At 49.0% G+C, this 14,478-nt stretch overlaps 1 protein-coding gene across 2 annotated transcripts in view; it reads left to right on the top strand.

Moving 5' to 3' along the window:
* TNPO3 (transportin 3) overlaps positions 1-14,478 on the top strand; it is a 291,077-nt gene that overhangs the window by 210,524 nt on the left and 66,075 nt on the right. For both annotated transcript variants that reach the window (XM_066634005.1, XM_066634006.1), the window contains one exon: positions 12,303-12,419. In XM_066634005.1, the coding sequence (XP_066490102.1) occupies positions 12,303-12,419 (117 nt within the window). The remainder of the gene's footprint in view (positions 1-12,302; positions 12,420-14,478) is intronic.

Below are 14,478 nucleotides of genomic sequence, written 5' to 3'. Positions count from 1 at the left end.
CATACCAGTGTGTCACAGCACACTGGTTGAAAATTGCTGGCCTAGAGTAGTGATCTCCAAATTGAGGGATTGCTGCTTCTAGCAAATGCCTTCCCAATGCAGTGCTTAGAGTTCTGTGCTGCAGCCACTTATCTTTCCAACCAATCACTCCAGAAACTTGCTTCTGCTGCCTGTCACTCCAGCAGGCTATGCACCCAGATTTCCAGGCAGAAGCAGCTGCTCAGTGTGAGTTTCTGTAGTGATCAGCTGGAAAGAGAAGTGGCAGTAATGCAAAAATTTGCATGGGGAAGGTATTTTTCTGACATCAGACAGTCCATAGGCCATGGTTCACCCCTACTGACCTAGGGGAACACCCCTGAGGTCCCCTCTAAGGATGACTACCTATCTGGTTTGTTGTTAGAGAAAGGGGAGCTATCTGATCAGAAGCAGGACAGGTAGGAGCCCCGCCTGTTCTCACCTGAATTTTTTTTCAGATAATGCTCCAGAAGGTCACAAGAGTCTTGGACAGGAATCTGGGCAACTACAACAGGACAACCAGCCTGATGAGATGGGCAAGCCCTGAAATGTGTGGGGGTGCAGTGCAGCATTCCCAACACAATGGGACACCTCTTGTAGATTCCCTCTTCCCTCAATCCTTTCTGATGCTGCTAGAGAGTGGCCAGCCCAGTCAGAAGCAGAGACCCACCACCAGGTTCTGTGCGCAGTCACAGAGGGACATACATCAACAAAAGACTCCCTAGTAGATGCACCAGTAGGTACCTTGGGTTTCACCACAGTACTGGTCAAGAAAAAAGAAAAACTTTACCAGAGAGTGAGGAAGCTGTCACTACAGGCAGCTATGGTGGAACCCAAGGCAGCCATTTTGTGTGTACCAACACAGCAATACAATGCCCAGAGGCAGCAACAGAGGTTTCTCTTAAGCCTGGCAACCTTGCAAACTCAGCTACAAGTCCCACTACCAGCAATCTTGCCTCCTCAACCAAGAACCAGCAATCATGACATCACAGCCCAATCTCCCACAGCCGTGAGGAGGGGGAATCTCCGGAGATTCATAAACCAGTGGGTGAAGCATGTCAGACCACTGGGTTCTTGAGACGGTCCAGAGAGAGTATGCCCTGGAAGTGTGTGCTTACCCAAGGAACAGGTTCATTCAATTTCTTAGGCCCAGGCTCAACACAAAGCACAGCCTGACACTAGAAGCAATCCAGCACCTCCTGCAGATCAGGACCATGGAGCCTGACACATTGGACGAGTATCATTCTTCACAGTCTCCAGGAAGTCAGGGGAAGTTCGAGTGATACTTTACCAGAAGTGGCTGAACATGGGATGAGAAAGCAACAGAATGGAGACACTCAGATCCATCATGATGGCAATAAGGCAGGGCAATTTCCTGGCCTCCAAGGGACCTACCTCCACATTTCACACAGCACACAGGAGGCTACTTCAATACACAGGCAGTGTTTCCAGTACTGTGCATTGCCATTCAGCCTGTCATCAACCCTGAGGGTGTTCTTCAAAGTACTTGTGGCACTGATAGCACAGGTACACCAATAGAGTGGAAGTCTACCTGGATAACATCCTCACTCACTCAGAGCAAGAAAGACATGCAGCTCACTGTTGAGCATCTCCAGCAACAGCAGCAATTTGTGATAAACTTCAATAACAGCAAACTCCACCTGCCTCAGGCAATAGAGCACCTGGGTGTGACCCTGAGCACCTGGGTATTTAGAGTCAGGCTGTCAGAAGAGAAACAGTCCAAGATATCATCTCTATCTGTCAGCAGTTCTGAAGCCCTAACATTCATATGTTCTGACCTTAGCCCAACTCTTCAGGTTGCTCACCTTCTCATACCAGAATGTGATCCCATGGGCAAGATTCAGAACCAGGACTCTAGACCAGGGGTCTCCAAACCCCAGCCCGGGGGCCAGATGTGGCCCACAGCAAGCCTCTATCTGGCCCACGGCCAACCTCTTGTCCCCTGAAAGCCTCTGGCCTACTCAGCTGAACATGACCAGAACTGTGCTCTGCTTGTGTCTGGAGGGTGTTCTGAGGGCCAGAGAGGTTGAATGAATGAGCCCATTCATTCATTGATTCAATCATCTAAGTTCCACCTTTAATTTATTTATTTAAATTTTATATTTAAATTTTTTTCCACCCCTCAACATCATGCCAAATATTGATGCGGCCCTCTGGCCAAAACATTTGGAGACCCCTGCTCTAGAGTACACCCTTGCCACACCAAGAATACACTGGAAGGCACAAACGCAAGAGGGTCATACTGGGCTGGAATGCCTGCAACAACCTCAGTGCCTAGAGCAGTTATTTTCAACCTTTTTCATCTCAGGGCAAACTGGCAAGGTATTAAAATAGTCAAGACAAACCATCAGTTTTTTTTACAATTGATAAGGCACACTGTGCTATCAATGGGAGGCTCACATCCCCAGTGGCCCTACTAATAAATGACCCTCTCCCAAATTCCCACAGCACACCTGGGGACCATTCACAGCACACCAGTGTGCTGTGGCACAGTGGTTGAAAATGGCTGGTCTGGAGCTACACATACTGACTGCTGGGTCTCCAATACAAATCCTCAGCCAGTGACCACACCTGTGCCCTCAGCCAGAGTTGCTGAGTTCTTCAGGGTGCTTCTGGAGGAGTGGACAACCTCTACTAAGAGGTTGAAGGTCACATAGGCTCTCCAGCAAGTTTTACACCCTCTCATAGAATGATACTGAGAAGAACAGTGGCATAGCTAATGATTATATAGCCTGGTACCAAGCTCAAAATGTTGCCCCAGAAATGATGTGACAACGGAAGTGATGTCACACCTGGACTTTTTAAAAAGTGAAAATTGGGAGGAGGAACCTATCTACTCCCCCCAGCAGCTTATCACCCACTTGTTCTGCTGCCTCCCCCCAGTCAGTGGCATAGCTAAGGCATCTATCTGCTACCTGGGCTCAAAGAAGATTTGTAGCCCCCCCCCCCCCAGCAGACAAAATCAAATTTAATTAAGTAAATAAAAAGTGTGCCCCTGTTTGGTTCAAGACACTGTGCTGGGGTGAGGAGGGACAGTTATACCTTTCCAATGATATATAACACAATGGTATTAATTATTCATACATACCAAGATTTTTACAGTTTCGGTCACTAGTGTTAAGCTCAGCTTGTTGCCCCCCTAAAGCTTGATGTCCGGTGCCACTGCTACCCCCTGCACCCTCTTAGCTATGCCACTGGCGAAGAACACCCTTAGTTGATGTGCCAGTCACCATCTAGTGATCCACTTCCATCCTCTCCTCAGACAGCAAGGGAATTTCTAGGGATGCTTCAGACAGGTAAATAGAGGCTGCATTGTATAATAGGCATCAGCTGGCACACTGCAGGCTTCAGTCTTGAGCTCACTCTTTGTGTGGGCATCATACCTTTGGATCCAGGACCTGCTAAATGACGACTCTCTAGCAGTTGTCCTCAAAACTTTTAGTACCAGGACCCACTTTTTAGAATGCCACTCTGTCAAGATTCACCAGAAGTGGTCATTAACCTGGGAGTGATGTCATTACCAGAAGTGACATCATCAGACAGTATAAGGAACCCACCTAAAATGGGTTCATGACCCACCTAGTGGGTACCAATTCACAGTTTGAGAAACACTGCCCTAATGGCTTCCAAGATGACCTGAAGAAGTCACCTTGCTACCCTTGCTACTACCTTTTCTGCACACTTCTCCTTGGATGCTACCCAACTTTCCACAAGGGTCATGGCACCAGACCAACTGGCACGGTACAAAGCCCACTATCAGCATGTCAACCAAGCAGCAGTTGGCATGAGTCCCTGGGGCAGCTATCCGCTGCTGGGGGAGGTGGGTTACAGGAGTTTAGCAGCCAGTGGACAGAATCCACATCATACTGCTAGTTCCTCAAGATGGTGCCTCTAATGCAGGGTAGTTCCAGGTCTACTCCCATTTTTTTCACCTTTCCCAAGAAGTCAGGAGATGTCAGAGCTAACCTAGACCTCAAATGTCTGAACACATGGATGAGAAAGCAAAGAAGGAGATTCTCCTATCTATCCTATCCATTGCACTACAGGAGGCATAACTCCACATTCCAAAAAGACATGGCTATCCCATTCAGTTTGGCTTCAGCTCTGAGGGTATTCTCCAAGGTTCTAATAATAATAATAATTATAATTATAACTTTATTTTTACCCCGCCTTTCTCCCTGAAGGGACTCAAGGCGGCTTACAACAGATTAAATAATAATTTAAAACAAATAAAAACATATTAACACATATCATAAAAACAGCAGTCAGATAAAAAAATAGGTAAAAAGAGCATAGAGCAGCAGCAATCATAAAAGAATCAGGCCTGTAAAAAATATTAAAAGATGTTTAAAAGATGTTAAAAAGGCCAAGAACTCAGAAGGCTTGTTTAAACAGAAGGGTCTTCAGGCCTCGCCAAAAGGTCGCAAGAGAGGGAGCCATTCTTAAGTCTAATGGCAATGGCATCTGCAACTTCAGAAGGTGGCCATTTACCCATATCTGAATGATATACTGACTCGCTCTAACTGTCAGTAACAGGGGAAGCAGGACTTGCAAACAACTGTACTCTGTCTGCAAGAACACAGCTTTGTGATCAACATGAAGAAGAGCAGCCTGCAGCCATCGCAGATCCTGGTCACTAGCATACAAGATCTACCTGTCTAGGGAACTGCGCTCCCCTGTCAGAGCTTAAGGACCCACATCCTGTCATCATGGCCCAGCTCATGGAATGTTAATTTCTTGCCAGCGTACAGTTCCCTGGGTCATTCCCTGGGTACAGTTTAGGGCAAGGGTTGCAACATTGCATGTTGTCCCTACAGCCATACATCATTACGTACCACTAGCGGGGAATGCCCCTGGACCAGATGATACACAGCAACATGAGACGGTGACTAGAGCCACACAGACTGAGATGAGGAACCCCAATTCAAGACCCACCAAGGACACAATCTTCACATGTCTGTAGTTGAGAAGCACAAAAGGAGGGGTGACAGCTCTAGCGTGTTGGACAGTCATGAAAGCAACCACAGCATCAGCTGGAACTGAGAGCAATCTTCCTGGCCTTCTGGGCATCCCTGCCTGCAATAACTCAAAAGAACATCATGATCTACACAGGCAATATCTTGTCAAAGCATCCATTAACATGATTACCATAAACAGTAAGGGGGACTCTATCTGAAACTTGAACAGGGAGTCTTGCTGTCTATTCTTCTAAGACAACCTCTGTTCTTTCAGGGCACAGCACATCCCAGGGCATCACAACACAGCAGCTGATTGGCTCAGCTACCAGTCTGCTGAGAAGGTGGAGTAGCAATCGCACCCTGGAATATTCATAGAGTTGTCCCACAGGTACAGACCAATGGAGATAGACCTCATTGTGTCACCAGACAGCCAGCAAGTAGGAAATTTCTTCTCCAAGGGAGCCACCACAGGATTGATGCCTTAAATCACCCATTGCCCAGAAAGGTACTCTAGGCCTTCCTACCCTTCTCAAAGTGCATTTGGAAAAACTGGTAGGAAGAATCAGAAGTTGTCCTAGTGTCTCCTACGGTTTCCAACTTCCTAGATATGTCACTCCAGTTACTGCACTACCTAATACAGAAGGACATTCTCATCTAGCGTTTTGCTCTGCAACCCCAGCCAGACATGCTACACCTGACTGCCCAGAGGCTGAGCAACAGAGCCTATCAGGGCTAGGATGTTCTGACGTAGAGTTGATGAATCTCAGACAGAAAGCAGTCCACTAAACAGGTATTCAGATAGGCTGGCCCTTTCTCCCTTACAATGATGTCTCACGTGTTCATCAGGAAGTACTTGGGCAAAAATCAGATTTCCCTGTTTTTCAATAAGGCTTTTCTCAATCCTCTTTATATTTCTGATTCCATTGCACAGGCAGGGCAGCCTCTCTTTTTTGAATTTCTTGTGTCTTGTGCAATTGAGCCTCTTGCCCCTCTCCACGTGGCTGGGGTGCTGCAGGTGGGCCCACAAGCACCCCAGATGCCTCAGGCCTCCAGAGCTACATGGGCAGGAGGTCTGGCCTAGAGGGTAGAGCCTAGCCTGAAGATAACATCAGAAGGTCACTAGTTCAAGGACCTCTAGGTACTCTAGGCCTTCCTACCAACAGAGAGTACACCAACAGAGAGAGGCAGGAGGAGCATCAAGACACTTGGCTTTGCTTGGCAGCCCTGTCCTCACTCCGGCTGGCACCATCTTGGAGGCACATGTGGCCGTGCAGGCAGACACAGCCTTTCTGCCGGGCCCAGCCAACGTCAGAGCCTTGATGAGTCACCCGTCACCCCCAGCCCTGCTGGACACCCCCATGGCAAACCCCAGCAAGCCCTCCAAGATGCCCACCCCCCTGTGCAGGCCTCAGTGCCCTGGACTGGGGGGCAACTCTCAAGTGCCATCAGGGAGATGGTCCAAGCCAGCATATCTACTGCCATGGAATCTTATCATAGAACCAGAGGGCGGGCTCCATGCCTCCAGTCAGCCCCCACGTGGATCTCCCAACTGACACTCCAGTTCTGCCCCCCCAGGAGGCAGAGGGGACACACCGCTCACAACTCTGACTTGGAGCGAACCCCAGCCCACAGGACGCAGATGAAGTGGGATCCTATGCCGCCTCCAATAGAGGAAGATATTGGGTGATGAACAGAAACCTCAGGGGTCACAGCTCTTCACAGAGCAGTTCCAGAGGCTCATCTCCAGGATGATTCAGATGTTCGACCTGCAAGTCAACCAGGTCTCAGCAGAGGCTTTAGGAGCCAAGCTAAAGTGGGTGTCCCCAGCAGTCTTCCCAACTAGCTGGAGACCCCCAGTGGTTCCCAATGCCCCGTCTTCCAACAACTGATTAACAAAGTGTGGACCAATGCTGCCAAGGGCCGGGAATCCAGCAAGGCATCCACCAGGTTCTACAACCTACCCCCAGAGGTTATGGCCTGCCTTAAGTCTCCTCTTGAGACTTGGTTGTCTCTCTGGTCACAGCCCTGGGCGCTCCATCTGTCCTGCCCACAGATAGTGATGGCCTCCCCAAGGACCTCCCCAAGGAGCTTGCAGTCAGAAGGGGCTTTGAGGCTTCCATGAGCGACCTCCGTGCCTTTGTGGCCTTGTCCCTCTTTGCAAGAGCCTTTGTCCTTTGGCTCCAGCAATTCACTGAGAGCTACCCGTTGCCCTCCAAGGCCATCAGAAAAATGGCCTTTGCCAACACAGTGCGCCAAGGGTACTCCCTGGAGCTTCATACCATTTCCTGAGACCGGTTCCTCCAAATGCTCAGACCCAAGTGTCCACTGAGACACACCAACACTCTTGAGACCATTCAGCACCTCATCCAAGCTCGGTCCATAGAGCTGGTGCTGGAAGACAAACGAGGTTCCAGAGTGTTCACATGTGCCACCTCTTCACGGTGCCCAAAAGAACTGGAGACACCTGAGCTATACTGGACCTCAAGTGGCTTAATCAGTGGATGCACCACCAGAAGTTCTAAATGGAGACACTCCATTCCATCCTCATGTCAATACGGAGGCGCAACTATATGACCTTGCTGAACATCCAGGAGACGTACCTTCATGCGCCCATTTGCCCCGCCCACCAGCACTTCCTCAGATTCTGCTACCAGAACCAGCATTACCAATACTGTGCCCTTCCAGTCGGGCTCTCTTCGGCATCAAGGGTATTTACCAGGATCTTCGTGGTTCTGATTGCTCATCTCTGCACAAGAGGCATGACCACCTTCTCGTCCTTGAACAACATTTTCCTGAGATTACCATCTCCAGAATTCGAGGTGCTGCATCTGTCCCAGACCATCCAGTGCCTGCAATGTCAGGGGTTCATCCTGAACTTGGAAAAGAGCCACTTCACACCCTCACAGACAATAGAGCACCTGGGAGCAGTCATTGACTCCACCCAGTTCAAGGTGTTTCTGTCCCAGGAGCGTTGGGACAAGATGGCTACCCTACTCTCCATGGTCCTCAAGTCACCCAGACTGGACATGCTGATCCTCATTCTCCTCCTGGGCATGCTGACCTCATGCCATGACATCATTGCTGGGCTAAGACCAGGGTCCTGGCCCTGCAATGCCTGCTGCTCCCATTCCAGGACTTTATCTTCAGACAAAGGAGCAAGTGTGTCAGGTTGAACCCCACCACTATCACAGACCAGCGTTGGTGGATGTGGCCTCACAGATGTTCTCCCAGCACAGGGACATCCTGATCTACACAGACAACGTAGCAGCCAGGGCATACATCAGCTGCCAGGGGGGCACCCGCTCCTCCCTGTAGAGGGAGGTGCACAAATTTCTTCTATGGACATAGAAGAACCTCAGCGCCATCAGGATGGAACACATAGCTATACAACACAGCAGCAGACTGGCTGAGCAGGCAGGAGCTTGACCAGTCAAGAGTGTCACCTGTGCCAGCAAGTCTTTGTGTTGATCAACCACAAGTTCAGCCCTCTGACCATGGACTTGTTCACTAGCAACCTCAACCGTCAGCTCCCAAGGTTCTTCTCCCACAAGCATTGCCTGAGCACAAAGGGGATTGATGCCCTACACTGCCAGCAGCCCAGGGAGGTATTGTACACATTCCCTCCCATGAAGCAGAGGGTCCTAGCCAAGGTAAGGTTAGAGCAGGGCAAGGTCCTTCTCATAGTTCCAGATTGGCCGCAGTGGGCATACGCAGAACTGAATGAGTTGACTATAGCCACCCCAGACACCTCCCACTTTGGCTGGACCTCCTATCTCAGGATCTGATACTGCAAACCCAGACAGCAACACTCTACCTTGCTGCCTAGAGGTTGAGCAGCTTACAAAGTTAGGTTACTCCCCCTCCGTTCTCTCCACCCTTCTGTTCAACAGGAGGGGGTCCACTAACAGGGTCCATAGTGGGACTGGAAGGTGCTGGTTGAATGGTGCCTTCCCCAGCACATCGACCTGGAGAAGTTTAGAATCCGGGACCTCCTGAATTTCCTACAGGCTGGCCTCAACAAGGACCTTAGCATGGCCACCCTCAATGCTAGGTATCCGCCATATTCTCAACCCTGGGGTTTCCCAAGGGCAGGGCGCTGGCTTCTCACCCACATGTACACAAATTCCAGAAGGGGGTGAGCCTAGTCAACCCGCATCCCCTGCCCAGAGCTCCCACCTGGAATCTAACCCTGGTTCTCCAGGCTCTTATGAGACCCCCCCCCTTCGAACCCATGGCTACCTGCTCTCTTAAGCTTTTGTCTCAGAAGACAGCCTTCCTGGTGGGGGTAACCTTCGCCAGGAGGGTCTCAGAGCTAGCAGCACTCTCCATTGCCAGAGACCTATGATTGATTCTGCCTGATATCCTGTCAATGGAGGACAGGATAGTAGTTTGCACTGACCCTCCTTTTCTTCCCAAGGTGAACCACCATCCCAGGAGGTCATCCTTCTGACCTTCTGCCCCAACCCTCCTACCCCAAGGAAAGGGACTAGCACACCCTCAACATACGTTGGGTGGTGAGCTTCTACCTATCCAGAATCTTGAGCTTCCAACAGATTGAGGCTCTGTTCATAGCATACAGGCCCAGTGACCAGGGCAGGAAGTTGTCACCTTCTACCGTATCCAGGTGAGTGAGGGAGGCCATAACTGAGGCCTCCAAGGCCACTGGCATGGAGCCCCCAAGGGCATTATGGTTCACTCCTTATGAGGAGCCGCCATCTCCGCAGCATTCAGGGCTCATCCATCCCTGGAAACTGTGTGCTGGGCAGCCACCTGGTGTACTCCCAATATGTTTATCAGGCATTACAAGATCAATACCTTCGCCTCAGGGGATGCAACCTTTGCCATGCACATCTCCCAGAGCATGGTCACACATGCTTCCGGCAGTTCAAACCCTTGAGGAGCATGGCTTAGGCAATTCCCAACATGGAGACATGTTGATCCCACTGGAGATGGGATCTCCAGACATGGAGATCCCACTAGAGAACAGTGAGATTTGTACTTACTACAGGGTCAAAAAGGGGGCCCAGGAGCCAAAGGAAGGGGCCCAGAAATTTCCTGGGATCTTACATTTTCCTATCTCCTCAGACATGTTGTCCACATGGGATACTGGGGACACTACCATGAGCATGTGGCTGCAGCCACAGACAAGCCATATGTATCAGGCCAAGGAATGCATAGACAACACTCCTCAATACAGTTTCACTTGGGAGGAAACTGGTCTGCTACAGTAGCTCTTTGGCTTGTAGAACTGCTTACCATGAAGGAGTGCATGCAGAACTACAGCTGCTGCAGAAGTCGGTTTTGGTGTACACAGGACACTTTCCATTCTAGTGTGAGCCTAATTACAATGATGCTAATTATCTGCATGATTTTCTACATTTAAAAGATTTTAGAAACATAGGAGTGTGTTTGGTTTTCCATATTATTGTATCTAGCTGCCTATACCACATGGGCACATGCCTGTGCACCTGGGAACTTGCTCACTGTAAATCACTTGCTTCAGGTGGAACAGAAGGCAACGTGAAACCTGAACATCACTCTTTCAGAAGGTGCCAGAACTGCCAACCTAACATGTGTAGGAGTGTCAGAGCTGGTGACTCAGACTACATGCTCTGCTAAAGGCATTTTGTATAGTATTTAACTGAGTCATACTTTCATGAGGCTCAAAGGTTATAACCTGGCCAACTCTGGGAAAGGTCATTGGATACCATTTGGTGTTCTTGTAAAGGAACTGGATACACAGGGTAACCTTATCCTTTTACTTCTTGTCACCAGAGACCATATGAAAAGTGGGTTGCATTTAGGCTGTGGGAGAATATACTTTTGATTCCTTCATCCTTATGTTTCCATAAATTAAATGTTAAATGAAGTATGCTCCCCTCCAGTGCCACTCATTTTCCAATCTAGGAAGAAAAACATCTTTGATACTCTAGCCCTTTACCTGCCTCTCCTGCATTGTTCCTGTTCCATTGCACTGTTCCTCTTTGAAACTGGGGAACAGAAAGAGGTATGGCGAAGTCTGACGCTTATGTCTTGTGGCAGGGCCAGCCCGATCCTGTGGCTATGGAAGTCCTGACATATAATAAGTATTTTTAAAATTCTAAGTGTGTGGAACCATACTTTGTTTTGATCTTGTACTACCCCTGGAAGCTTTCAATCCGATCCAGTGGAGCATGAAACAGAGCTCAGGTTTTGGCTTTTAACAGTTCATTTAGAAGTTGGTGTACTAGGAATTTTGTCTAGGTGTCAAAAGCACTCTAACCCCTGGGAGATGGGGGATAAGAATAGGCACTCAGTTTGGCTGTACTTGTCGTAAGAGGTGACTAAACAGCCACCGGGTAGATGAGACTCGTCAGCCTGAGAAGGCAGCTCATCTGAGAGAAGGAAAACTCTGATCCCAAACCTCCACTGCCTTGTGGCAAGATCCAGTTATGGAAGAGGCTTCAGGAGTCAACCTCAAGGCAAAATCCGGAGCCGGAGTCCCCGAGGCAGTTCATGGCTGAACACAGTCACAGTCACGTTCTGGCAACTCCTGCAACGTCGCTGGAACCAACCATATTGGCCTCTGCCTTTCCATTGGACCATTTCAGCGACGTGGAGAGGGGGGATTTGCTGCATGGGTAACAGCCTATCCTCCATATCTACTTTACCCAGGCTTCGCGCACTGGAGAGGACACTCTGTTCCAGAACCACCATTCAGAGTGCGATAGCAGTCTTCTGAGACTGAAGGTTGCCAACAAGGCAAAAGCAAGCACTCTGCACAAAGCGCATGCCACATGGGCTCCAAAGACTTTTCCAGCTGTCTCCACCCTTCCCCACCTTGTTTTGCCCCTCCTTGCCCACATTCTGCTCTCCCATCACCACCCTCCCCCACTCTGTTTCACCCCTCTCCCTTTGCAAAGGGGCTCAAAAGAAACTTTGCATCCCCTGATTAATGTCCTCTCAGAGGCCCTGGGCTGAGCTCCCTTTCTTGAAGGGAGGAGTCAAAAGCTTACCCCAGGATACACTAATTGTCTCAGTTCAGGTGGAGAGTATGTGGAAATGAAGTGCTAACATGGTATATAACTTTTGAGTAGTTTTCCTTTATTTATGTTTTTAATTTCATAATAGGTGAAATGTTAGGTGAGAACAGTTTTATGTGACCACAGCCTATCAGCTTGAACATTTTTCATTTCAATGTCACAAATATGGACCATGAAAATCTTAGTATTTATATAAATAAGTGGTAATTTTGGTTGTTAAATTCTGAATTGTAAAATGCTGCTGATAGTTATTTTTCAACTGATCCTTGTTTGGTTCTGTCGGCAGATGGTGAGCGTGTACCAGGAGCATCAGCACTCCTGCTTCCTGTACTTGGGCAGCATTCTTGTAGATGAGTATGGCATGGAGGAGGGTTGTCAGCAAGGGCTGCTTGATATGCTCCAGGTAGGTCACCTGAGTTGAGTAGAAGTCAGCTGTTTACAAGACTTAGTACTTCAATGGATTTAGGTCCACTAAGAATCAGTGCTTTTTAGTATCAAACAAATTCCTTATTTGACTTATAAATAACTTCTTTGTATTGTTCATTTATGACAGGGATGCCCAAACCTCGACCCGGGGGCCACTTGAGGCCCTCAAGGACTTCCAATCTGGCCCTCAGGGAGCCCCCAGTCTCCAATGAGCATCTGGCCCTCCGGAGATTTGCTGGAGCCCGTGCTGGCCTGACGCAATGGCTCTCAGCTTGAGGGCAACTGTTCAACCTCTTGTGTGAGCTGTGGGATGAGAGCTCCCGCCACTACTTGCTGCTTCACCTCTGTGATGCAGCATCGGCATCACATCCTATGGGATGAGGATGGGGAGGTTAGAGAACAACAAGACAAAGGCAGGGTAGGAGAAGAAATTGGGAAAGGTAGGGAGATGGGATGTGATAGACAGTTTGGCACAATGAGAGGATGCAGGGACAAAGGAGCGAATAAGCAGCCCGTCCTGGGGCATTCCTTGTATAAATGCTTTTATGCGAATGCCCGAAGTCTACGAGCAAAGGTGGGAGAACTGGAATGTCTGGTGACAAGGGAAAATATTGACATAGTGGGCATAACGGAAACCTGGTGGAATGCGGAGAATCAGTGGGATACCGCAATCCCGGGCTATAAACTCTACAGGAGGGACAGGCAGGGGCGTGTTGGAGGTGGGGTGGCCCTTTATGTTAAGGAAGGGATAGAATCCAGCAAAGTAGAGATTGAAGGTGGGTCCGACTCCACCGTAGAATCTCTGTGGGTTAAATTACCAGGCTTGAGCAGCGATGTAATACTGGGGGTGTGCTATCGTCCTCCAGACCAGAAATCGGATGGGGACCTTGAAATGAGGAAACAGATCAGGGAGGTGACAAGGAAGGACAGGGTTGTAATCATGGGGGACTTCAATTATCCTCATATTGACTGGGTCAATTTGTGTTCTGGTCACGATAAGGAAACCGGATTTCTTGACGTGCTAAATGACTGTGGCTTAGATCAGCTAGTCACGGAGCCCACCAGAGGACAGGTGACTCTGGATTTAATTTTGTGCGGTACGCAGGACCTGGTTAGAGATGTAAACGTTACTGAGCCATTGGGGAACAGTGATCATGCTGCGATCCGTTTTGACGTGCACGTTGGGGGAAGAATACCAGGCAAATCTCTCACAAAAACCCTTGACTTCCGACGGGCGGACTTCCCTCAAATGAGGAGGCTGGTTAGAAGGAGGTTGAAAGGGAGGGTAAAAAGAGTCCAGTCTCTCCAGAGTGCATGGAGGCTGCTTAAAACAACAGTAATAGAGGCCCAGCAGAGGTGTATACCGCAAAGAAAGAAGGGTTCCACTAAATCCAGGAGGGTGCCCGCATGGCTAACCAGCCAAGTTAGAGAGGCTGTGAAGGGCAAGGAAGCTTCCTTCCGTAAATGGAAGTCTTGCCCTAATGAAGAGAATAAAAAGGAACATAAACTGTGGCAAAAGAAATGTAAGAAGGTGATAGGGGAGGCCAAGCGAGACTATGAGGAACGCATGGCCAGCAACATTAAGGGTAATAATAAAAGCTTCTTCAAATATGTTAGAAGCAGGAAACCCGCCAGAGAAGCGGTTGGCCCTCTGGATGGTGAGGGAGGGAAAGGGGAGATAAAAGGAGACTTAGAGATGGCAGAGAAATTAAATGAGTTCTTTGCATCTGTCTTCACGGCAGAAGACCTCGGGCAGATACCGCTGCCCGAACGGCCCCTCCTAACCGAGGAGTTAAGTCAGATAGAGGTTAAAAGAGAAGATGTTTCAGACCTCATTGATAAATTAAAGATCAATAAGTCACCGGGCCCTGATGGCATACACCCAAGGGTTATTAAGGAATTGAAGAATGAAGTTGCAGATCTCTTGACTAAGGTATGCAACTTGTCCCTCAAAACGGCCACGGTGCCAGAAGATTGGAGGATAGCAAATGTCATGCCTATTTTTAAAAAGGGAAAGAGGGGGGACCCGGGAAACT

This window comes from Tiliqua scincoides, chromosome 7 (assembly GCF_035046505.1).
Source record: "Tiliqua scincoides isolate rTilSci1 chromosome 7, rTilSci1.hap2, whole genome shotgun sequence".
NCBI lineage: Eukaryota > Metazoa > Chordata > Lepidosauria > Squamata > Scincidae > Tiliqua > Tiliqua scincoides.
Note: the sequence above shows the minus strand (reverse complement) of the source record. Positions and strands in the feature narration are given on the sequence as shown.